At 32.7% G+C, this 24,782-nt stretch overlaps 1 protein-coding gene across 4 annotated transcripts; it reads left to right on the top strand.

The window, feature by feature from the left end:
- The first annotated feature begins 240 nt into the window (after nucleotides 1–240).
- Nucleotides 241–23,678, top strand: LOC114298496 (uncharacterized). Of its 4 annotated transcripts, none has more exons than XM_082877355.1 (15): nucleotides 241–587; nucleotides 2,359–2,458; nucleotides 2,567–2,719; nucleotides 2,819–2,878; nucleotides 7,098–7,301; nucleotides 9,093–9,167; nucleotides 9,307–9,402; nucleotides 9,490–9,525; nucleotides 15,410–15,445; nucleotides 15,585–15,653; nucleotides 16,264–16,497; nucleotides 21,986–22,268; nucleotides 22,572–22,648; nucleotides 22,908–22,974; nucleotides 23,270–23,678. In XM_082877355.1, the coding sequence occupies exons 1-15, from the start codon at nucleotides 499–501 to the stop codon at nucleotides 23,458–23,460; spliced, it is 1,770 nt and encodes a 589-aa protein (XP_082733481.1). In that variant the 5' UTR covers nucleotides 241–498; the 3' UTR covers nucleotides 23,461–23,678. The 4 variants fall into 4 exon arrangements, with proteins under 4 accessions (XP_082733481.1, XP_082733484.1, XP_082733482.1 ...); XM_082877356.1 differs by having other exon boundaries at nucleotides 375–587; nucleotides 22,001–22,268; XM_082877358.1 differs by lacking the exon at nucleotides 16,264–16,497 and having other exon boundaries at nucleotides 245–587.
- Nucleotides 23,679–24,782: the final 1,104 nt, after the last annotated feature.

Here is a 24,782-nt window from a genome sequence, read left to right as displayed (position 1 = left end):
AACCATTTCATTAATAGTTTTAAAAAAATTACTGTGATATAAAAATATCATAAATATGTTATATATCATCATATAACACAATCATAACTATTAAACTATTTAATTTAAAAAAATTACTCTGATATAAAAATATCATAAATATGTAACTACTGCATAAATATGTAACTACTGCATTAGTGAATTAATGAGGTGATGAGGGGAAAAGTTTAGATAATTAGGTCGGGCTTGGGCAAATAGAAGAGGCGGTCACATAAGAGGGACCGATAGGAATGGCAATGGAGTGAGAGGAATAGATTTTTAATTTTTCCCCAACCCCAACCCCAACCCCAACCCCAACCCCAACCCCCGATTTATTTTAGTCTATCTCCTCCTCTTTTTGGCCGATCATCTGATTGATCTTCTTCTTCTTTTATCTGTCAATATAATATAATAATTCGAGAGTTTAGTGAAAAAGAAAACAAAGAGAAACCCTAGATCCGTTTGAAGCGTCACTATAGTATGGAGTTTTCTGGTGACGATGATGATGATGTCCTCCGTGGGTATTTCCCCGTTCGAAGCAGGAAGGTCGATTACGTTTGGGATGGATGGTGAGCCTTAGCAGTTATCTTATTTTTATTATCATTATGTTCTAGTTTCAGTTGCAACAATAATTTTTTTCAATAATAGTGATATATGTACATCCTAGATGTGAAAATATGCGGATTTGGTTCATGAAAAAGGTATTAAAAAGAGAAAAACAAAAAGAAAGAATAGGTTGGAGGTGTAAATTGAAATACTCAAATGAAAAGGTCAATGACATAGAAATAATGAATTTTAAATGGAGTTTTGGTTCAAATTCCATATGACAGAGCAGGAGAGTTTATTTGAGTCAATGCAAATGCCTACTATGGATTATGAAATATTGGGATAATCTAAGAAGCAGAGACACAAGCACGGTGTGTTTGGTTTGATTTTGGGAGATAAATTTTCAAAAAAAACTTAGGAAAAGAGTTTAGAAATTTTTTTGGTTTGTTTGGTTGTATATTTTGGAAATAGTTTTGCAGTGTGGAAATTTGGAATGATTTGATATTTTGTTGTAGTTGAGTAGATGTGTGTGAGAGAAAAAGTAATTGAGAAGGAGAGAGGAGAGAAAAAGTGATTAATTGATGTGTAGGAGATAGAAAGTGATTCTGGAATTTTTTTTTCAAAATCACTAAACCAAATAAAATTTTAAAAATTTTTCTCCAAAATTTGTTTCTCAAAAGCAAACCAAACAAGGCCACAATGTTTGTGACATGACATCGATACACCGATACAAAAATTTAAAAATAATGTAGGTCACAACATATGCAACATATATAATTTTACATACTTGTTGTATGTCATATGTGTCATATATATGAGGATAAATAAATTTAAGTCAAAGCTAATAATTTTTAAAGTCTAAAGGTGAAAAATAGGCATAAATTTAAATTGTTTTCAATATATTATTGAATTTCAAGTTATTTTATTCAAACTTGTATTGTGTTTCATGTGTCTCTAAGTGTTGAGAAGTATCTGATGAGTGTAATGTTGTGTTGGACATTGACATGACACATTACCTTCTTAGAAGTGCCCTTGGTTCTTACATGACACGTTGAGATGTACCATAGTGAGAGCATGAATTTGAGAAATGTAGAAGACTAGTGTCATTCTCTGCAATGCTATTACATAAGTTATGGCATACAAATATTAAATAGATAGAAATGGCCATAGTTGTTTCTAATTTTGTTTGCAGGGATACAATATGGAACAATTGAGAATGATGCTGAATCTAGTTATAAAATCAAAACAGAACATGAATGGTCGTGATGTTTACAATTTGTGATACCATTACAAGTTATTCCAAATTTGGTATTGGAATGTGATTTGCTCCACGTGTTTACATATTATTTCTTGTGATTATGATATTCATCGTCTGGTTTGTACAAGAAATGGAACAATTAGTTTGGATGGTGCTTTTTAAAAAATTTTTTTTTTTAGGCATTAACAGAATCTTAGTTTATGTTCAATTATTAGCTCATTGGTTTCATATTTGCTTATTTTGATTGGGTTAGTAGTTCTTGGGGAAATGACTACCCATTAAACTCATACGTATATGTCATCTCTGCTTGTTCACGAATGAGTTGGGTTGATCTATTTGTTTTGCCAATAAAGGAATGTACATAATACATATAGCTTGAAGTCAGAAAAAAGGGTTGTCATGATTCAAGACAAGTGAATTGACCTCTTGAGAGCCTTTAGTAATGTTGCACCTGAAACAATGCTTATAATTGTGGAGTTTTGAGGATTAAGTTTCACTCTTGTTCAACTGTTTTTATATACTCAATCCTAAAACAGGGATGCTGCTCTAATTGTGTCTAAACGAGAGAAGGCTCACCAAGCAGTTAATCGAGATATTTATGGTACAAACGTTCCAGAAAAAGAAGATATAGCAAGGGTATTGGTTCATTTTAGAGTGTTGAATATATTCCCTGTATGAGAATTTCATCTTCTCTCACTCACTCCCTCCCTCTCTTTCACTCTTGGTGTCTCTGACTTTTTTTAGGTGTTGTCACTTGAAGAATGTGAGATCCTTCTTGGAAAGCGAAAGGACAGTGAAATATCAAAGACTGAATGGAGAGACAGCATAACTAGACAGGTCTATTTGTTGTTGCAACCTTATCGGAAAAAGGAAGAAGATAGCCATTTGATTGACTTGGTTGGTAAATTATTCATTTTTCCATTAGTTTCTTATTAATAGTTTCGCTGCAACCTAACTTTCATTAGGTGCTTCTGACTTCTTTTATTGCTATTTTAGAGTTTTAGGAAGGGCAGGCCTAAGGATTATTACTGTGATAGAGAAAGGGAAGCCTATGAGGTATTAGAATCTTTCATCCCCCGAGCAAGCTATTGCAAGAGTAGATTGATTGCAGTTGTTATGCATGCAATATACTTTGGTTTTGATTATAAGATGGAAATATTATATTTATTTTGAATTCTAATTTATGATCATGGGGAATATTATGGTTTTGTTTCATTTTCTCTTTAGTTTTGACATTATGAAGTTCTAGATCATGATGTAATTTGATAATCACTTCTGGTAACTTATTTCTTTTCAAAAAAACATAATCAAACCAAACCTAACTAAGCCTTGTGTCACAATTATGTGGAGCAGGCCATGCAAATCCCCTTTTTTTTGCCATTCTTCGCTCTATCACAGTGTATATGCTCAATTAATTAAATAAATTCACATCTGTTCTTTACTTCCTGGTTTCATGTCAGTTGAGGTAATCCTTTCTCTCATACATTTTCATTTATGGTGATCTTATTAATATTCCTTATCATTGCATTTAAAAATATTTGTTGTACATAACCAAACTATCTTAATTTGTTTTCTTTCAACTTTATCTTTAATTGGTGCTTATTCTTGCTTTTTACGAATACATTATTTCTAAGTCTATCTTTTCTAGTCTTACTACACATCAATCTAAACATTCTCATCTACGTTCATTTTATGAATGTGTTGTTTCTTAATTTTGTCCCGTGAAACATTGCTCATCTTATAGATGTTTTATAAAGTTTCTTTCTAATTTGTTGGTATTCGTTGATCACATAACAAGTCGGTAGCACTCTCGAACCAACGTACTTTGATTCTCTGGTTTAAATCATCTCTAACCATTCCGTCTTTATTAATAAATTGATCCTAGCTTATGAAAATGTTCACTCTTTCTTTTTGCCTCTATTTTACTTCTATTGTTATCAAAGTTGCATTCCATATATTCGGTTATAGATGTATTAATTTCAACCTTTTGACTTGAGTGTTTCTCTCAAAATTTCTATTTAGGTTTAATTCCTTCCTTAAGTTTGATCCACTAAAAAAATATCATCTGGTACAACATACACCATGGGACATCATTTTTAATGTGTTTAAAAAATTCATCCATGATTTAGGCAAATAGGTGAAGACTCAAATTGACCCTTAATGCAATCCTGTAGTGCTTTAGAATCCACTTGTTATCCGGCAGGTGATCTAATTGTAATTGTAACCCAAAGTCTTTTATTGCAATAAAATACCCTTTGACAGTGAACTTTTTATCATTTACATAAATACGTGGACTGGATTGATTTTTAGTTGGCTAGTAAAGTTGGCCCCCCAACCTGAAATTGGTTGTCACTGCATCACTTAAAATTTTGAATTTTAAATTTTTAAAAAGGTTAGTCTCTTTAGTCACATTTTACATGATTCTGGACTTCACTTGTTTATTGACAACTATATTCATTGCCTCGTAGTATTACATAACATCATAAATAAATTATTATTATTATTTTGATAAATAACATCATAAAAAATTTTAGCTTCATTTCGATTAGGGTAATTTTGTAACAAGGCAATTCCAAATCTCATGTCAGAAACTGTTTTCACAGACTTTTGTACTTTGCTTGGTCTACTAGCTAATTCTCTCCAATAGAATACTCACTCACCTAGTTTCTTCTTCATCTTTACTTGGTATACTCTCTCTCCACTCTCTCTCTACATTGTTTCTCCTCACCTATGTAACATAGACACGGATACAACATGACAAAAACACATCGATACAGAAAATTTGTAAAACTAGTTTGGGTCACGTCACGCCACAAATAATTATATCTTGATATTATATTGTCTAGGAATATATTATATAGTTATCTATGAATATGCATAATATATATTAAGTTAAATAATTATTTTATAAGAAATAATCACGTATCTAGTTCTCTTGCATCAATTTTTGGACTATAGCAAACATATATATGATATATAATTATGACATTTGCCTTATCCGCCTTAGCCATCTACTAATACTTTTACGTATCTTTTTCATTTTAATTTTTGGGAAGTTTTTTAGGATTATTCTTAATAATTATCAAAGTTTTAAAAGGCTTTACTGAGGCTTGCCTCGATACTCACCTCTCCTCGCCTTGAGAGGCTAGGTAAAATAAAAGCATCAAGGCTTTGATTTTTAAGTTATACTCCCCAAAGTCTTTCACATCATAGTATGAGGCATGTGTACGTGCATATGAGGATTACAAGCTTGAAAAGGTTGCCTTAGGCTCTTGTTAAACATAGTCTAGTAGATGGTTTAAGCATATAAAGGAAAAAATTAAAAAAAGATTCCTTTTTGCAATTGTCTTCTTCTATAGTAGGAGTAAATGATCAATTAAGAAAAAATACAAAGTTAATGCTCAAGTGAGAAGTTCAATCACTAGAGTCAATAATGTCAAATTCACTTTCAATGAAAGCAAGCTTCCTTTTGTGCATTGAGATGTTCAATAACTTGAGGAGAAAAGTATTTACACTCATTTAATTTTTATTTATTTATTTACTATTTAAAATATTTTATTTATTTACTAAGTATTGAAATTTAAAATTCAAAATGCTTACGCCTCAACGCTTTAAGGTTTGTGCCTCGCCTTGGGAGAGGTCAAACACCTTGAGTTTCATAATTTATTTTATATACTTTGATAATTATAATTTTTGTTAAGGATATAAGATATTTATGTTAAGTTTTCTAACTTTGAAAATTTTATGTTAGCAAATGTCCAAAAAGTGACAAACACGCCACAAAATGAGTGTCAGACACGTCCAATATTTAGGTTTGTATTTTTAATTAAGGACAGGGAGAAGAGAGTATCAGACACTTGTTTGAGAGTGTTGGTGTCTGACATAGACATGCCACCCTTTTACATGTGTCTGAGCTTCTTGGCTTCCCACTATATATTTTTTTCTTCAATTCATTAGTGGATATACAAGATTAAAGAAACACCATTGTTTTATTTTTTTTAATCATTTAAAAAAAATTATGAAATTTGATATATTGATATTATTTATTGGATTAGCATTCATGTGCTTAAATGTGTAGTACAACCATAGTGGTTAAAATCGCGATCTGGATTGTACGATCCTGCGATCCTACATTGCTAAAATAATCTAGATCGTTGTAGTATCGGTGTTATAATAGGATCGCAAGTAGGATTGTATTGAATCGTGCAAGATTGTAGGTAAGATCGGAAGTAGGATCGTTGATTTTGTGATTTTTCACCTTATTATTAATATATATAATTCTAATTTGTATTGTTACCTTATTTTAATCGAAAGTAGGATCATACGATCCTCGAGACCCTCTCATCGAACCTAACTAGGATCCCGATTTTAACAACCTTGAGTACAACACATTGAATAATGTTAATTATTATTAGATAAATTAAAATTTATTGCAAAGTCAACACAACCCATTAAAACCCCACTTCGCCCTAGCATGGCATTCAATATTGTAGGTTTTGGCCCCTCCAATGTTGAACTCATGGCTCTACCTTGATAACATATTTTCTCTTAACATCTACCATATTATATCTCTAAGACCATTTCATAAACTTTTGCTAAATCTATGTAGAACTTGCTCTGTGTTCATCTCTATTAAATTTCTTAGTAAATATGTTGCTTTCATTGTTGATCTATAGGGCATGAATCCAAACTAATAATTCGACACTTTTATTGTAACTCTTAGGTGATGCTTATCACTCTCACAATTTCATTGTATGACTCATCAACTTAATACCTCTATAGTTATTTCAATTTTAGACATCTTTTATTTTCATATATAGGTTCTAAAATATTTTTAATTATTTGGTTACGAAACCACCTCCTTCTTCCCTAACATTTCCAAATCTCAATAGGTATATAATCTAGTCCTAATGCCTTTCTTGATTTTATATTCTTTAGTGCAAAATCCACATCAAACTTCCTTAGTTGACGATAGAACTTATATTTTTTAGTTCCATCAATGCTAACACCCTCAAATCTTGCTCCAGCTCCCGCTCTTGCTCGCGCTTGGCAATTTGGTGACTTAGGTCAGACCCATCGATAGGGCATTTTATAAATTGGTTTTCTATGTAACATACAATGTCAAAGGGGCATTTTATTATTTTTTTTGGCAATTATACAACAATATATACATATAATAATAGCGTTTGATACAAACATTTTTTTTTGGCTGTAAGGCAGCTTGTTTTCTGTGCATTAGCTTTTCAGTTTCTGAATTTATCAATTCTGTTTTTAGGCATTTCCGTCCTCAGCAATGGAAGGAGGAGATTCCAATTGGCTGTTCATGATTGCAAAGGCTGTTGCAGCATTAACCTTACAAGCGATGTCTTATGTTGGTTTCTGTACTTTGGAAAAACTACTCCCAGAGAGTGCTTACAAAATCGTTCGCGAAAGTTATTTTAATGTTGTCGTCAGATTTGTGTTGAGTGTTTTTGATATGGTAAATTCTTCCTTCATGTACGCGTGGTCAATTCTCTGTGGCTATTGGTTTTAGTAGTTTTAGCTTGCTTGGTTGTGTTTTTCCAAAAACACTTTTCAGAAAATTTTACTTTCTTGTTTTCCGTGTTTTTTTGTTTTTATTGAATTTTTTTAATATTTTAAGTAATTTTTTTTTACTTTTTGGACATACTTAAAATAATATACCTAAAAAGTAAAAAATTTGTGAAAAAAACCTTTTTAAAATTCACTAAATACCAAAAATACAAAAAAAATACGAGAATTCAGTACATTTTTTGTATTTTTATGTATTTATTAAATTTTTAAAATATTTTTTCACAATTTTTTTACTTTTTAGATACATCTAAGTAAAGTGCATCTAAAAAGGTAAAAAAAATGTTTAAAATTTTAAGAATATTCACTAAAAACAAAAAAACACGAAAACCAAAAAACTGAGTTTTCAAAAAACTTAATCCAAAAAACTTAAACCAAACACACTTATTAGGGTTCTGCATCAATATTCTGTGTTTTAATCTTTACTGCAGTCTCATCTTTATGTTGAACAACTTATGGATTTGATAGTGATTCGTTACACTGTGTGGATATGGATGAGCTTGTTTATGAATGAGTACTGATAAGAGTTTAGTCTTTAGAGTTGACAAGGCATTCTTGACTTAATGTGTGTTGATTCAAATAATGAAGTGTCTTTAAGATTGATGGAGAGATCAATTAACTATTGAAAAATAGTTTATTTAGCAAAAAAATCTGTTCAACCTAAGAGAATTACACATCTTTTAATGGGCAGATAGTGTGAAATGGTGGCAGTGATATTAAGATTAGGCATGTGTGGGTTGGTTGTTGCCAAAAGCTAGGTTGATATCCATATCATATCAACATAGAAAAAGTATGGCACGAGGTTGTCTTTTGTGATATGGTATAAAATGCTAGGGACCATGAAAGTTTACCCTAAAAATGAAGTGGATGGTGTAGATTTAAAATTAGTGGGATGTGGGCCACACTTCCAATGAATTTAGTCGATAGGTGTAGTATTCTGGATAGTTTTTCTTGGTATGTAGCATTGTTGTTTGGTGATGGGTTTGATGACGTGGCATCTCTGATGGTTGAGCAATATCAATGGTTTGACTCGGTGTTGGTAATGGTGGATATGAGGTTGAGAGGAAGAGGAGTGGTCCCAATGGTGGTGGGTTGTTTGAGGGTGTCTTTCGATTTGTCATCATGGTGGGGAGGAGATGAATGGGAATAGTGATTTTAGAAAACAATGGGCTATGTAGGTTGATGATGGAGGGGTGATTTGGTGTGACAAGCCCCAGTATTCTTGGCTAATCAATTTTGCATATTGTATGTAGATTATTTTTTGTCAAATTTTATTGGACAAGGGTAAGAACATTATATTGAAAAATAATTTGGCCTGAATTAATGTTGCCCCATCCGTTGCCTGAAGACTAAAAAGAAAGTCCATGCCCTAAAATATAATGGGCTGAGTTGGGGTAACTTATGTTCAACTGCCAGAACTGCATACCTAATCATTGCCGGTTGCTGGAGGATAATTTTTCCCTTGCTTTACACACTACTATGTGATTATTCTCTTTTACATGCATCACTCACGTATTTTGTCATCATATACGTATCTTCTATTATATTTTTATTAACCTAATTTTTGTACCTGCAGTTGTGGTGTTTCTCCTAATTTGTTTCACTTTGCACAAGCATTTATGAGGTGAATTGTTAACATGCTTCAATTGTCCTTATTTTCAATTTTTTTGGCTTATTCCAGGAAGATTTTGAGAGAATATATGAACTGATTATCGTCAAGGATGAGTGTTCAACATACTATTCAAACCTATGCCATGTAAAGATTTGTATATACAGATAACTTTCGCTTTTAAGATATTGATATGACATGAAGCCTTTTTTTTTTTCTTTTGGTTTTGTTTTTGTTGTTCACCTGTTATTTTCTTTCACTGTTAAATTCCTTTTTCCATGTGCAGGCTCACTGCGATCCTTGTGTAGCTGTTGCTGAGGGAAAGGTGAAAGTTGAAAAAATTTCCATACTAAGGGAACATGATATTTGTGACATAATACAGGCAAGATTCATTCAATCATGGGCTGGTTGTGGTCTTAATACTAGTTATTTTGTGTGTTTCTCATGTGACTAAATTGTCTTTATGTAGCAATGTGAGGGTTGTGCTGAAAACAAAGGCTTTGAGGTAATTTTTACTGTAACTTTGTTTTCTAGGTTATGAAACAATTGCAATCTTGAATGATCTTCTTGATAGTTCAATTTGGTTTGTTTGTTGATTGTATATTAAGAAATTAGTCACTTGCTTTCAATTTTCTCAATGGGTGTTTGGATGGCCTTTAGATACTAACAAATTGGGAATTTGCGGTCAGCTAGAAAGGAAGGGTTGGCTCCACAACTGTCACTGAAACTAGACACAATGTGCTTAGGCAGACACTTTTTAGAGTAATTTTACCTATCCCCCCTTTCCAATTGCAGGGGGAAAATACACTAGGCAATAGTTATGTTTGTTGGAAATAACTATTGAAAGGGGGAGCATAGGTAGAATTGAAGAGGTAGATGCTGTCGAGGTTAGTGTAGGGTTGGATAATGCTTTGAGAAGAGAGAGAAATGAGCTGAAATCAAGGATGGAGGAGGTCACTCTTAGGGAACAAATTTCTTGGGCTCAAAAGGCAAAACTAAAATGGCTCAAGGATGGAGATCTTAATTCCAAGTTCTTTCACAGGGTTGTGGATGGAAAAAGGAAAAGGAAGTTGATAAAAAGTTTAGAGGTGGGGCAAGGGATGATGGTCGATGAAGACGATCACATTATCAGCGAGATTTTTAGGTTTTATTCAAACCTTTATTCGGATTGGAGGGGGAGGAGAAGGGAGGGGGGGGGGCGTTAGTACGACCTAAGATTAAAGGTCTTGAATGGTTGCCGATTGATGAGGTAAAGACAAGGTGGTTAGAAAGGCCTTTTGAGAAATGGAAATTAAAGAGGCAGTTTTTGTATGTGAAAGAGACAAAATCCTAGGGCTAGATGGTTTTTCCATGGCAATTTTTTAAGATTGTTGGGAGGTGGTGGAGAGATTTAGTGAGAGTTTTGTAAAATTTCACGAAAAGGGGATTGTTAATTTTTGTAGAACTGCGCCATTCATATGTTTGATCCATAAAAAAGAGAATTCAATGAAACTCAATGATTTTAGACCTATAAGTTTGGTCTCATCTCTCTATAAGATTTTGGTAAAGGTACTATCAGAAAGACTAAGAGTGACTTTGGGGGATACTGTTTCTTCGGTTCAAGGAGACTTTGTTAAGGGGCGTCAGATTTTGGATGGTGCCTTGGCGGCAAATGAAGTGGTGGAGAAGTACCAAACTATGAGGAAAGGAGGGTATCATTTTCAAAGTTGATTTTAAGAACGCATATGACCATGTGGATTGGCATTTTTTGGATTTTGTAATACACAGAAAGGGTTTTGGAGAGAGATGGAGAAAATGGATTTGGGGGTGGCTGTCAACTTGTGACATGTCAATTATTGTTAATGGGGGAACTTGGGAATTCTTTTAGGGCTAGTAGAGGTTTAAGGCTGGGTGATCCTTTATTTCCTTTCCCCTTTATTCTGGTGGTAGATGTGTTGGTTGATGGCGCTAGATATTTATGTTTAGTGGAGGGGTTTGGGAGGGATAGAGTTTGTCTCATTTTCAGTATGCGGATGACACCATATTTTTTTCATCAAGGGAGGAGAGCAAGGTGGATTGCTTTTGATCTCTTTTAAGAGTTTTTGAGGTCGTTCCGAGTCTTAAGGTCAATTTGAACTAGAGCAGCGTAGTTGGTATTAATTTGCGACAAAGTCAAGTTTAGAGGTTGGCAGGCATTCTAGGGTGTTCCATTGAGAACCTTTACGGGGTAATCCTAGGAATGAGGCATTTTGGCTTCCGGTTGTTGAAAAGATATGTAAGAGATTGGAGGGTTGGAAGAGAGCTTTGCTTTCGAAAGGTTGGAGGTACACGTTGATTCATTTCATTCTGAGTGGTGAATATCTACTTTCTGTCCCTTTTCAAGATTCCGGTCAAGATTGCAAAAACAATGGAAAACTTGATGAAGGATTTCCTGTGGGAATGAAAGGATGAAGGTAAGAAGGTGCACTTGGTTAATTAGGAGATTGTTTCATTGTCTAAGGAAAAAGGGGGTCTAGCAATTTGGCAACACTGCAGGGAGGAATATTGCCGTTCTTGGTAAGTGGTTATGGAGATTTCCATTGGGGAGTGATTCATTATGGCATTCTATTATTAAAAGCAAGTATGGGGTTCAAGATGATAGTAGGTTTTCTTGAGTGGTCATTAGGGGTAATTGTCGATCCCATTGAAAATCAATCTCTCATGTTTTCCCTCTTTTTTCTAGATTTCTTTATTTGAGGGTGGGAAATGGCGAAAAAATTCATTTATGGGAGGAAATTTGGACTCGAAACTCTTCTATTGATGTGTACTTCCTGCGTCTTTATAGGTAGCAAACTCTTTATCATTCTTCCATCACTTCTTTGGCAAGTTCTGATTTGGCTTTGATTGCTTGGAACTTTAGTTTCTCAAGAAATCTTACTGAAAGGGAGGTTGGCGATTTAGCTTCTTTGTTGTTTCTTATTGACCATTTGCCTTTGGACCGTAATGCAAGTGGTAAACAGATGTGACTCTTTCATTCTTCAAGTGTCTTTTCTTGCAAATCTTTTTTTGATAAGATTATAGAGAACCCAACTGTTTCATTCTTTCCTTTTCACTAAAGAATTTGGAAGTTTTTTGCGCCTTAGTTTTTTATGTGGTCTTTGGTTCATGTAAGCATTTTGACGAATGATATTTTTTAAAAAAGGAGCCCTAATTGCTATCTTTGTCCTCAATGGTGTATTATGTGTAAGGGCAATGGGGATACTTCGAATCATCTATTTTTACACTGTCCAGTGGTTGTAAGGGCAATGGGGATACTTTGAATCATCTATTTTTACACTGTCCAGTGGCAAGGTGGATGTAGCAGCAGTTCTTTCTTTGGGTGACCTTGCATGGGTGGCTCCCAAAGCAAGCAAATCCATGCTCTTAATTGATTTTTGAGTTTTGGGCAACAATAAAAAGGCGAAGATGTTGGGGCTTTGCGCGCTGTATTCGCAATTTTTTGGGTTATCTAGCTGGAAAGAAATGTGAGAATCTTTGAAGATAAAAGTGTTGATGTAACCTCTTTTTGGGAAATGGTTAGTTTTGGCATCTTTTTCGGCTTCAGTGGCTCCCCCGTTTAAAGGGATTCCGCTTTTCTTGATCTCTAGTGATTGGAAATCAGTGTTTTCCTCCACAGATTTCTGTTTTGGAAATTAGTGTTTTGAGGTCCTTCTTGTAAACCTCTTTATTTTTTCTCTTTTTAATAGAAGTTCATTTTGTTGCTGATAAAAAAGAAAAAGAATATGTTGTTGGAGATGGATTTAGAATCGCTGCTGTCCACACAGTTTAGAATCTCTATAATTTATCTTCTCAATATGTGTAGTCATTAAGAAAAGGGATTAGTAGGGGATGCCACCTGCATTCAATTTCTCAAATTCAATGGCCGGCCAAAAGTGGCTTTTGGGTAAATTTATTTTCTCAGTTTTTCTTCTATTTATAACGTTCATGAATATTGTTAAGCAGATGAGTTTTTCTCTCGTCTTTTGAAATATGTGCATATTCCCAAAGACAATTTTTACTGTATTCTTGAATTTGAGATTTAAGGCTTTGCCTGCCTCTATGTGCTTGAGTCATATCCAGTGGGCATGGATATATTTCGGCAAAGTGGAAGAGTTCGTGTAACACAAGCTAGGACTCGATGTTGGATCATGTTCAAGGTTTTCATTAAAGCTCCTGTAACTCATGCTTTTAAAAAGGCTCTTGCAAACTTAGCTTTGAGAATGGAAAGCTGTTGTCGAATGCCGTGTCTTTCCCCTGGACACCTTTATCATTCATGGAAGTATTCTGAACAATTAAAAATTAAAAAACTTGCTTTGTTTTCATTGTTGTATACAAACAGTGTTCGAAAATTCCAAAATATTTTTTTGGTGTTTACTAAAAAGCGGGCTGTTTTTAGAAAATTTTATTGAAAACTGTGGTTGTGTTGTTGTTTACGAGGTCCACCAAACCTGGATTTAATACACAAAGGCAATTTTAGATACCAATAAAATCAATCCTTTTAGGTGGATCCGCGTCAGTAGCAGTGGTTTTATTAAAATGGGACTAGATTGGTTGATTCAACCGATTCACCGATTGATGGATTTAGGTTTTTGTCTGGATAAACAATCAATCCATTGACAACTGGTAAGAACTACGGTTGAATTGGCTACCAGTTCGAACTGGTAGCTGGGTCAAGAAAACCGGTTGAGGCAATCCAATGATCCTACCACGTGGGCCTACCAGCTACCAAGCGAAACTTCGTAAAAGTCAACATTTAGGGTGGCTCAAACACAACCCCATGGATAGTGGTCTCACTTTTAACCACTATACCACAATGTCCCTTTGTTGATATTAGGAAAACTAAGGCTGTGTTTGGTGGAGCTTTGGAAACGTGATTCTACAGCTTGGTTTAAGTATTGTGTTTGGTTAAAAATTGATTCCACACCCACTTTTGAAAACATGTCTACCCGGACGTCCGGGCGGTTGACCGCAACAGTATATTTTTTTTTTTTGGGGGGGGGGGGGAATTGGCACCTGTTATATTTTTATATTTTAAATAAAAAATATTTTCGGAATTTTTAAAATTTTTTTATGAGCTTTGAATAGAATTTTGAGTTGTGTGTTTGGTTATGAGTTGTAAGTTTTTTAATCAAACAACTTTTCTAATTTCATATGTCACATCAAAAATTCAAAACTCTTTTCAAAACTCATAACCAAACAAATTCTCTTTTCAAATCATAATTCCAAAACTCACAAAATCAAAATACAACTCTATTCTCAAATCATAATTCTAAAACTCTACCAAATGCTACCTTATATTATTTATTGCATTTTCTTTCAAACACCAAGTACAATTGATTTTTTATTATATTTTTTTGACTTCTTATTTTTGTAAATAATCAGTATATAAAATATAAATGTATAGGCAATTATATTCAATAAATATATTCATGTAAATATATATGTATCTTAAAATGTAAAAATTAATTTAAATGAATCTATCTTAATACCTTTATATTTTAGTTAAGTATAATTTTTCATATTTGTATGTCAAAATTATAATTATGACTTCATGGCTTGATTTTAGTTGAATCGGTGATCCTTGATTAGATCCGAATTCTAGTTTGGCCATTTCTGTGTTTAAGAGCATTGGTCAATAGAATCAAACAATTGTAATGCATTTTCATGTTCGTGAAGATCTTTTGATAAAATGATGTTGCGCACGTAATTTTTTTGCCCTTCAGTGGCTTCTTGGACTTTTGAATTTTCTACTAGAGCAATATCACTTTCCTTGTACTTGCAAACTCCTTGATCAATAATTTCTACTTGATTGTTACAATCCATTTGAGGAATTTCTGAAGTATCCCATAAAGGGGAGCTCAACAATGTAGTTGAATGGACAACTAGAAGAGGTAATGCTCACCTCCCAAGTTCTATCATTCGTTTTTTAAACAAATAAAATTTGTCATTTGCACAATTTTAGCGTGGTGTGACTCTACATATTTGCATCATTTGAGAGCCTTTTATATGTCATAAATTTCAGAATTGTGTGTCTTCTAGCTCATGCATGATAACAATGTGTGTTTTCCCAATCGCATGTGTGTTCTAGCTTGTGGTGTGGGTTGTATTTGTTAGCATCGTCTTGATGCTCCTTTTCTAATAAAGTTACTCTTACTCGTAAAAATAAATAAATGTGTTCTAATGCCCTAAAAATTTTGGGTCAGTTGGGAATTATTTTCACCCTTTGTAGACAGAGATGTTTTGGCAGCATTGTCATTGTCGTAATGACTTTATTGCTACTCTTAACATTGGCAAGTGTCCATATGATTGCCCGTTCTTTCCTTATTTATTTATTTTTAGATTGAGTTTTGTTATGAGGAAGTTTAATTTTGTCTTCATACCTTTTGTTGTAGGTTTATCCGTGGGCCTTTCCTTTTGACCCTGATAAGGTCTTTCCTTTCTTCAGTTTGTGTCATAATATTGTCCAAATATTATGGTTGCTACTATTTTGCACTGTTGTGAGAACTCATTCACCAATGATGGTTTACTGAATCATGCTGAGTTGATTAATAATTTTTATGGATGTAGTGGGATGATATTAGCCAGTCTGACATAATAAGTGCAATGAGGGAGGTGTTGAAGTATGTGCCTTTAAAGGTAAGAGCTTGATGTTTTTGTCTTCTTGACTAAATTCATCACTACTGCATGGCGTTTTCTTTTAAAGTTATTTTCCTCAACTTAGTTCTTCAGACTAAATGTAACAGCTGAATGATCACTCAAGTTTTGTTCTCTAAAATCATGGTTTGCTGGCCTAATCTGATGTGCTGCTAGTGCTTGTCTAATCTGATTATTTATGCTAACATGGGTCGCAGCTTCAACATGATGTGTGTCGTGCTCTTAACACTGATCATTTGTTAAAAGTAGATGAATGATCAGCATTCATTCTCATCCCACATTTTTATTTGCAAGAGTATTCAAAGGCTTCAATTTGAAGCAATTTTTTCAGTCACACTCTGGTTTCTTCATTTAAATCTTATTTTTTAATCCTATAGCACTTCCTTTTTTCTTTTTCATTTTTCATTTTTTTTTTCCTTCTTTCTTCAAGATCAATACTTGAAATGTAAATGATCAATTTCAATCAAAGGTATGTTATGTTATCCATGCATATATATTTTATATTGGACTATGTTTTTCTTTCTGAATAGGTGACCTTATTTCGTTTTATCATTATCATCATCATCATTGCTATTTTTGTGTTGGAAACCAGGAAGACTGTAAAATGCAGCTTACCTTGGAGTTGTCTCGTCCAAAATGTTATCATATTCTTGATAATTTGACTTTAGAGGCTTTGAAGGACGTCAAGATTCAAGAGTTACATAGATTTGTTGATGACGTATCATCTGATGAGTCAATAGCTGAGGATGCAAAAACCATGCTCTATGATTTTGCTAATGGCATAATCGACGGGCTCTATGTCTTGTCTGGTTTCAAAGGAGATGCGGTATTGCCATCTCTTTCTCTGTTCCCCTTTTCCTCTTAATTTATTGAGTGATGAAGTGGCGTCTCTTTATTTCCTAAGAAGCACAAACATTTATGAGAAGGTGTCCGTATCGGACATGTGTCCTAATGTGTCTATTATTTTTGGTAAATTACACTAACCTCCCTTGAGGTTTAGGGAAAATACATTGAGCCCACAAGTTTGGCCTAATTACATTGGGCTTCTTTTAGGTTTTAATTCACTTAACACTTGGCCCCATTTTTATCAATAATTGGTTAATCGCATGAATAGAAAACAATGTTGTATCTTTTAGACTTTTACATTGAAATGTATATTTTACCATGGTTATTCCTATTTGTTCACGCCATGTACATAGTTCCAGTCCTTTTAGCCTTACTAAAACCAAACTTGTGGGGTTTATTGTATTTTTCTAAACATCAAGGGTGGTTAGTGTAATTTACCCTATTGTTTTTTAAAGTTTTTTAGAACTTAACAAGTTTAACACCCTTGCGACACATGTATCATCACCTAGACAAAACATGAAACACATTTTAAGTTCAAAGAAATTAACTTAGGATCATTTATCAAAAAAAATTTAAAAAAATACTTAGGGTCAAATGATAATATAAATATAATGTGGACGTGTGCCTATTCTTTCTTTCTGGACTTTTTAGTTTTAGGATTTCTGAATCCTGAAGTTTCTAATTTATTTTGTAGTAAATCTTTCTAAATTAGATATTTGGGATTTTTTTTTGTTCTCACTTATTTCTTAGGAATAATCACACTGGCCTCCCTCAAGATTTCAGAAAAATACATCAAGCCAAACAATTTGACATAATTAGATTAACCTCCCTAAGTTTTGTATTTTCATAAAACTTACATCCATGCTGTTAGGTTAATGTTAGGATAGTAAAGCGTCTAGGTTAGGGTTCTAAGTCAAGTCTATAAGGTGATTTTTTCATTTCGTATTGGAGATCAATTTGTCTTTTAAATACAAAGTATGTTAAGGGAAAATATTAATTTTATCTATATTTTGTTACCTCTGTTTGGAGGCTAGGGTAATTATGCTACATTACGGGACTTATCATATTTTTCTTAAATGTTGAGGGAGATCAACGTAACTTGCCTAGTTTTTTAAAATATTGAATTGAATGTAAAAATGGTTTCTTATTATTTTGATATAATAAAATATAAATGAATTTGTAAATTGAAAATGAATAAATTTTTATTATTTCTATATTTGTAACAATATATAGAAAATGATGGGACTTAAAAGGCTTGGTTTGGTTTGTTATATATGTAACAATATATTGTTTGGTGAAAATTACCCACCCCTGATCTTTCATGAAAATACCCAAACACCCCCAAACATTAAAAAATAGCACAAACACCCCTACAGTTTGAAGGTGTATCAACAAGACCCTAAAACCTTACGGACATTACTAACAATACTATTTTTGCTGATCTCAGCCAAAATGATGTCTAATATATTTTATCCCCATATTACACTTCCTATGTGATTTATACCCTTCCTATATTTATAATCATAAGCACCTCCTGACATTTGATTATAGGCATCATCAAGACATTTGTCAAAATTTGGGTTTACTTAATTTTTTGAAGACAAATCGTTAATTAATTATAATAAACAATAACAAATAAATGCCAAAATTGTTGTATCTTTTCACTACACACCACCCATATACACATATATAGTCATAGGCATTGTCCAATAAGAACAGGATCAACAAATACAAATTCCTATTATCACTAAAATTCCTAAATAAAACTAATCTCTCATTAACTATTCTTCAATTTATGCTTCAACCAATTTGTTGTTTTACATATTTTCCTTAGTTCATGTCCCTATCAGTATACACATATTTGGGTTGATTCAATGTGTGGTTCATATATATTTTTATGTACTTTTGTTTGTCATTTTTCTTGCTTTTCCATTTCTCTTGTTCCAATAGCTGTAGTTATTTATTTTATTTTTATAATATAGTCAAATCATGCGTCCTAGGGTTTTTGTCGGTGCTTCATTAGATCCCTTTGCTCGTTGCATTATGTGGTCAAGTAGTTGTGATATGTCTGAATATGCATGAAGCATGTGTACATGCATTGGTATGATACGGCATGAGTAAACCAAACTTAATTTTTATTATATTAAAGAATCTGCAAATTAAAGCTTAATTTTAAAATTATTTTAAGCATAAAAAAATCCATTAAAACTCATTTTACTACTACAAAAAAGTAAAAGGTTAATTACAATTTTGGTCCCCAAAGTAGGAGTCTTGTGTCATTTTGGTCCCCATTGTTTAAATTGTGTTAGTTTAGTTTCCAATGCATAAAACTATTTCAATTTGCTCCCAATGTTAAGTTGTATCAATTTGGTCTATAATGTATAAAAAGTGTTTCAATTTATTCTCCCAATCGAACTTTGTTAATAGATGCAATTTAAACATTTGGGTACTACATTGAAACATTCTTTATACATTGGGGGCTAGATTGACTCAAATTAAACATTGACGACGGAAATTGAAACATATTTATACATTGGGGACCAGATTGACATTATTTAAGCATAGCGGATCAAAATGACACAAGGCTTATCCTTTGGGGACTAAAAATGTAATCAACCCAAAAGTAAATACGGTTCTAGTTGAAGTATGACTTAGATATATACTAGGTACCTCTGTTTGAGGCAAAAATTAAGAAAAAAAAATCCAATAAAACTAACTTCACTTAAAAGTAAAGGGTTGATTACATCTCTAGTCCCCAAAGCAGGAGTCATTTTGGTTCCTAATATTTAAATTGTGTCAATTTAGTCCCTAATGTATAAAGTGTTTCAATTTGGTCCCAATGTTTAAGTTGTATCAATCTGGTTTATAATGTATAAAAAGTGTCACAATTTAGTCTCCCAATCTAACTCTATTAATAGATATAATTTAAACATTTGGGAACTAAATTGAAATACTTTTTAGGTCAAATTACACTATTAGTCCTTGCATTTTGGTCCTTGTAATTCCAATTGACTCGATTTTAACCTTGAATTTATAATTGTCTCAATTTAGTCAATTGAATACAACTATTAGCATTTTTTAGTGGAAAATACACACATAAGTGGAATGTGTCATGATTTTAGGGTCAAAATTATAAGTTTGCTCAACTCAATAAGTTAACCTCAACCAATTCAGTGATCAATTTTTCGCCAAAAATACTAACGGAATTATCAATAGGACTAAATTGACACATAATCTAAAATTAAGGGTCAAAATTGAGTGATTTGAAAGTATAGGGACCAAAATGATACAAGGGGTAAAATTTAGGGATTAATAATGTAATTTGCGTTACGTTTTATACATTGGAGACCACATTGGCACAAATTAAACATTGAGGATTAAAATGACATAAGGCTCATGCTTTGCGGACTAAAAATGTAATCAACCCAAAAGTAAATACTATTCTAGTTAGGGCTACAAACGAACTGAGCTATTTGTGAGCTTGGCTCAACTTGACTCGACTCGTTAAGGGCTTGGCTTAGTTCAATTCGTTAAGTTAATAAACGAGCTTAAGCTTGACTTTTAGGCTCGTTTTGAGCTCGAGATTGAATAAGTTTGGCTCGTTTATTTTTATTTAAATTTAAATTTAAATTATAAAATAAATATATTATTTATATATTAAATAGTATAAAATATATATAAATAATAGCATTAATACATTATTTATATTTAAAATAATATAAATAATATTTGTATTTAAATTTTTTATTAAATAATAAATAAATATATTATTTATATATTTAAATAATGTAATTTTTAATAATAAAAAAATTAATTATCAGTCTTCAAGCTAAGCTCAAACTCAACTAATAGGGTAAATTACACTTTGCACTCTTGCACTTTGCATCAAATCCCACTTTGGCACTACACATGAAATTATGACAAAATCTCACTTTGATCCCTACACATGAAATTGTGACGGTCAACCCCCTATATTTTTGGTCAAATCTCACTTTGGTCCCTATACAAGTGTCAATATGTCCTTTTCTATTACTCAATTGTTTAAATCTTTAACATAATCTAATCATGTTACAAGAATATGATTACAACATGAGGGTAAGAGAAAAAAATCATCTACATTTTCCACCAATACACACTTTGTCCCAAAATTTACATCAAATTAGGACTATATTAGGCTAAAACAAAACGCAGATTGTGAACGATTAAGAAGATGAGCTAAAGTTTTGCATAAATTGGAATTTCGAAACTCTATTTTCACTATAACACAATCTTTTATCTATTCATTTTTCTTTCTCTTTGATTTATTTGGCACATTTTTTTATTATTTTAAAAGCTTTATTTTCTTACTTCTTCGTCCCAATTTTTAGCATACGAATATATATGTATATATATTGTATTATGTAACTCTCATGCGCTTATCACGTAGGACAAAGTATATTGGTCGGAAACATGGATGATTTTCCTCTCTTACTCTCATTTCGTATTCACATTTTTGTCACGTGATTGGATTTGGTTAAAGATTTAAAAATGAAGTTACAGAAGAAAGACGTTGACACTTGTATAGGGACCAAGGTGGGGTTTGAGCAAAAGTGCAGGGGGTTGATTGTCACGATTTCATGTGTAGGGACCAAAGTGGGATTGACCAAAGGTGCAAGGGCTTGACGGTCATGATTTCATGTGTAAGGGCCAAAGTGAGATTTGGTGCAAAGTGTAGAGGTACAAAGTGTAATTTACCCCAACTAATATTAACAAGCCGAGCTGAGCTCGAGTTGGATAATCGAGCTCGATAAACAAAAAAACCGAACTCGAGCCCAACAAAGCTCGATTCGTCTCTGTTCGTTTGCAACCCTATTCTAGTTGAGGTATAACCTGGGTATATGCTAGGTACCTTTGAGTATGACAAAAAATAAGAAAAAAAATTTGAGTACGTGTTGTCTACTTGGTACACATAGAAGTACTAGTGATAGAAGACCAAAACATTGCTGTGCATTATCTTTGCTATCTTTTGGACCATTTGGTTGGAAAGAAATGATAGAATTTTTTTGGAAAAGGAATCAGAGGTTAATGCTTTGTGGGATAGGGTGAGGCATCTTGCATTAGTTTGGGCCAGTGTATCTCCTCCTTTCAAGGACATATCTCTTTTGTTGATTACTAGGGATTGGGATACTGTTTGTTATACCTAGTGGTGGTTTGTTTTATGTTTTAGTTGGTGCTTCTTTGGATTTTAGCGCTGAGTTATTGTCTTTGTATGAGGACTTCTTGTCCTCCCCTTGTTTTCACTTTTTATTTTAATAAAATTGTTTTGTTATTGTTAAAAATAAAAAATAAAAAAATGGAAGTACTAGTGCCCAAAACATACTAGTATGACTTGTTTTTCGATGTGCCATGCTTCATAGGGTTCAATCAAGACCCTGATAACTCTTTTGAATGCTGACAACATGCCAATGCTTTTGTTTTCCTTTTTACAGTTGATCTATTTTCAGGAAGCTATCATATTTCCTATATCACGTGGGAGCTTCGGACCTTGTACAGACGAGCTTCGTGGAGTGATTAACATTGCTGATAATGAGAGAAGAATGCAATGTCAACGTTTCATCAGCGTACAACACATTTTGTTTGGCCTCTCTTTTTCAAGAGTTGGTGACAATGTGAGGATGCTCAATGACAGGCCAAGATGTTCGGGTGGATTACATTCAAAACTGTCTATGTTTAGCATTTACAAGTTATCACGCATAGCAGCCGACAGACTTGGTAAAATCTCTTATCTTTGTAATGGCCTCAATATTCCATTGAATAGTTTGTATCTTTTAAAATATGTGAATGTTACGAATCTTGTAAAATATCCTCTCCTTTATTCTAAATGGCTGTATAATTATATGTTCTATAAATTTTCGAGGCATAAAATGAAATAAACTAACATGATCAGTTGCAAACGTAGTTGAGTCATAATTATGTTTGAATTGGGTTGAAGAAACTTGATCAAGTCTGGTGGCAGGAAGAAGTAGGTTTATGCACATATTCATGTGTTATTTTAAACTTGAGCAAATTTTGCAGGTGATAAGGAGGTTGGACTTGAGCACTTGGTTCTGGCAATTTTCTTTGGAAAGCAAGAGGACGATCCTATTAAGAGGGTAAGGGCCATAATTCAATAGCTACTGTTTAATTGCCATCTATAATACCAAATTTCAGGGTTTGTCTTTATTTTTAATTGGTTACCCTTTGTAGTTAGGCTTTTCGTATTTACAATCTTATTTGAGCTTTTATGCGCCCTGGCATTTAAGTTTTGGTTTGTTATGTGTATATAAATTTTTTTACCTGAAAGACCTGTAAAGCATATTTGCTTTGTGACATTTAGCAATTAATGTTTTAATTTTTTTTTTTCCCTCGAAGGTGGAACTGGAGTACGGCAGTTCTCTGTTCTTCGACGATAATGCATTTGATCCTGAGCTTGTGGACTGTGAGAAGCAACGCCTTCTTTTGTTCTTTGGTGAAAGTATCTTACATAACGGGTATATCACAGTAGTGTATACCTCTCCCACACAAACATATGGAGAAGGGTTTCACATGCTTGTGATTTAGAAGAATACACCAGTGGTATACCCGTTACATAAAAATACTACCTCTGTTTTTTAACCTCGTGTGTTTATATTACACCAAGCTATTATATATTAAATTTACAATCTACATGTAGAATTTTATACAATTAACTTAATTTTCTCATTTTTGTTTCTTTTATTCTTCCCTTTCTCTAGGTTTGAAAAGTAGTTGCACTGAGTGTGATGCAAAAAGCTTGGAGTACTCTGCTGTTTTCAAAGAATTCTTACCGGAAAATTGTTTTGATGGGGCACTAGTGAAATGTTGCGGCCTTGTGGTCATGGAAAAATTGCACGAGGCTCTCAAGTGTGGTGGCTTGAGGTTGAGTCCAATTCGTGAGGAGAGTTAATATCACCTTTCCTTGTGTGGGCAGGCTTAAGACATTATATTCAAGTCTCTCACTTTTATTATTGTTAGATACATAATTTTGAATGCTCTTGAGAACATGGATGGATGGTTAGGCTTAATATTCTAAGACATTATAGGCAAGTCTCTCACCTTTATTATTGTTAGATGCATCATTTTGAATACAATAATACTATAAATTCATATTCAACTATTTAAAAATTATCTAAAATTATCATCTAATGGTTCAAATTTATTCTACACATGGATTTTACAATACACAAATTTGTTCTCAATCACGTATCAACATTTAGTAAATTCAGGGATTTTAAGTTTGGGTTCTCACAATTATTCTTTTGAATACCCTCGAACATTGATGGATGGTAATTTTATTATTATTATTATTACCTATTGGGAGGATTCTTAGGTATGCTTTGCATACTATATGCAAGGCATACATGGTTCTTTATACATTTTCCTTGTTTACGTTATACAAGTTTGTATTACTAGTTATACAAATTTGTGTTAGACAGATAAACACAATTAAAATAATATATTATATTATGTGTAAGTATTTTCACAAAAATATGTACTTTGGTTTTTAAAAAATTTAGAACACAAAAATGCGTAAGTGAACACAAATACGAGTAAGTTTTTGAAGAAAATTTAGATTTCAAAAAAATGGGTTAGTTTTTACAAAAATGTGTAACTGTGTTTTTGAAAATTTAGAACAATGCAAAAATGCATGTTTCCAAAAGTTTAGAACACAAAAATGCGTAAGTTTTTATAACTCTCATAAGTGATTTCACAAAAAGGCGCAAATGTGTTTTTAAAAATTTGAAACAACATAAAAATGAATAAGTTTTTACAAATTATGTAATTAATTTCACAAAATTATGTAAGTTCCACAGCTCATATAAGTGATTTCATAAAAATGTGTAATTGTGTTCTCAAAAATTTAGAATAATACAGAAATGATTAAATTTTCAAAAATCACGTAAGTGATTTTATAAAAATGCGTAAGTAAACACAAATACGAGTAAAGTCCCAAGAGAAAACTTTGATTTCATAAAAATACTAAGTTTTTACAACTCATATAAGTGAGTTTACAAAAATGCGCAAGTGTGTTTTTAAAAATTTAGAACAATACAAAAATGTGTAAGCTTTCACAAAACTGTGTAAGTATGTTCTCAAAATTTTAGAATAACACAAAAATGCGTAAATTTTCATAACTCACATAATTGATTTCATAAAAATGAGTAAGTGTGTTTCGAAAAATTTAGAACAACACAAAAATGCATAAATTTTCACAAATCAAGTGTTTTC

The sequence above is a fragment of the Camellia sinensis genome, chromosome 7 (assembly GCF_055761805.1).
Source record: "Camellia sinensis isolate YWXY chromosome 7, ASM5576180v1, whole genome shotgun sequence".
In the NCBI taxonomy this organism is placed as follows: Eukaryota; Viridiplantae; Streptophyta; class Magnoliopsida; order Ericales; family Theaceae; genus Camellia; species Camellia sinensis.
Note: the sequence above shows the minus strand (reverse complement) of the source record. Positions and strands in the feature narration are given on the sequence as shown.

Coding starts and splice junctions, on each gene's coding strand:
- LOC114298496 (XM_082877355.1), top strand. CDS start 499: ATGGAGTTTTCTGGTGACGATGATGATGATGTCCTCCGTGGGTATTTC. Junction 588..2,358: donor GATTACGTTTGGGATGGATG/GTGAGCCTTAGC, acceptor ATCCTAAAACAG/GGATGCTGCTCTAATTGTGT. Junction 15,446..15,584: donor TTCCTTTTGACCCTGATAAG/GTCTTTCCTTTC, acceptor TTATGGATGTAG/TGGGATGATATTAGCCAGTC.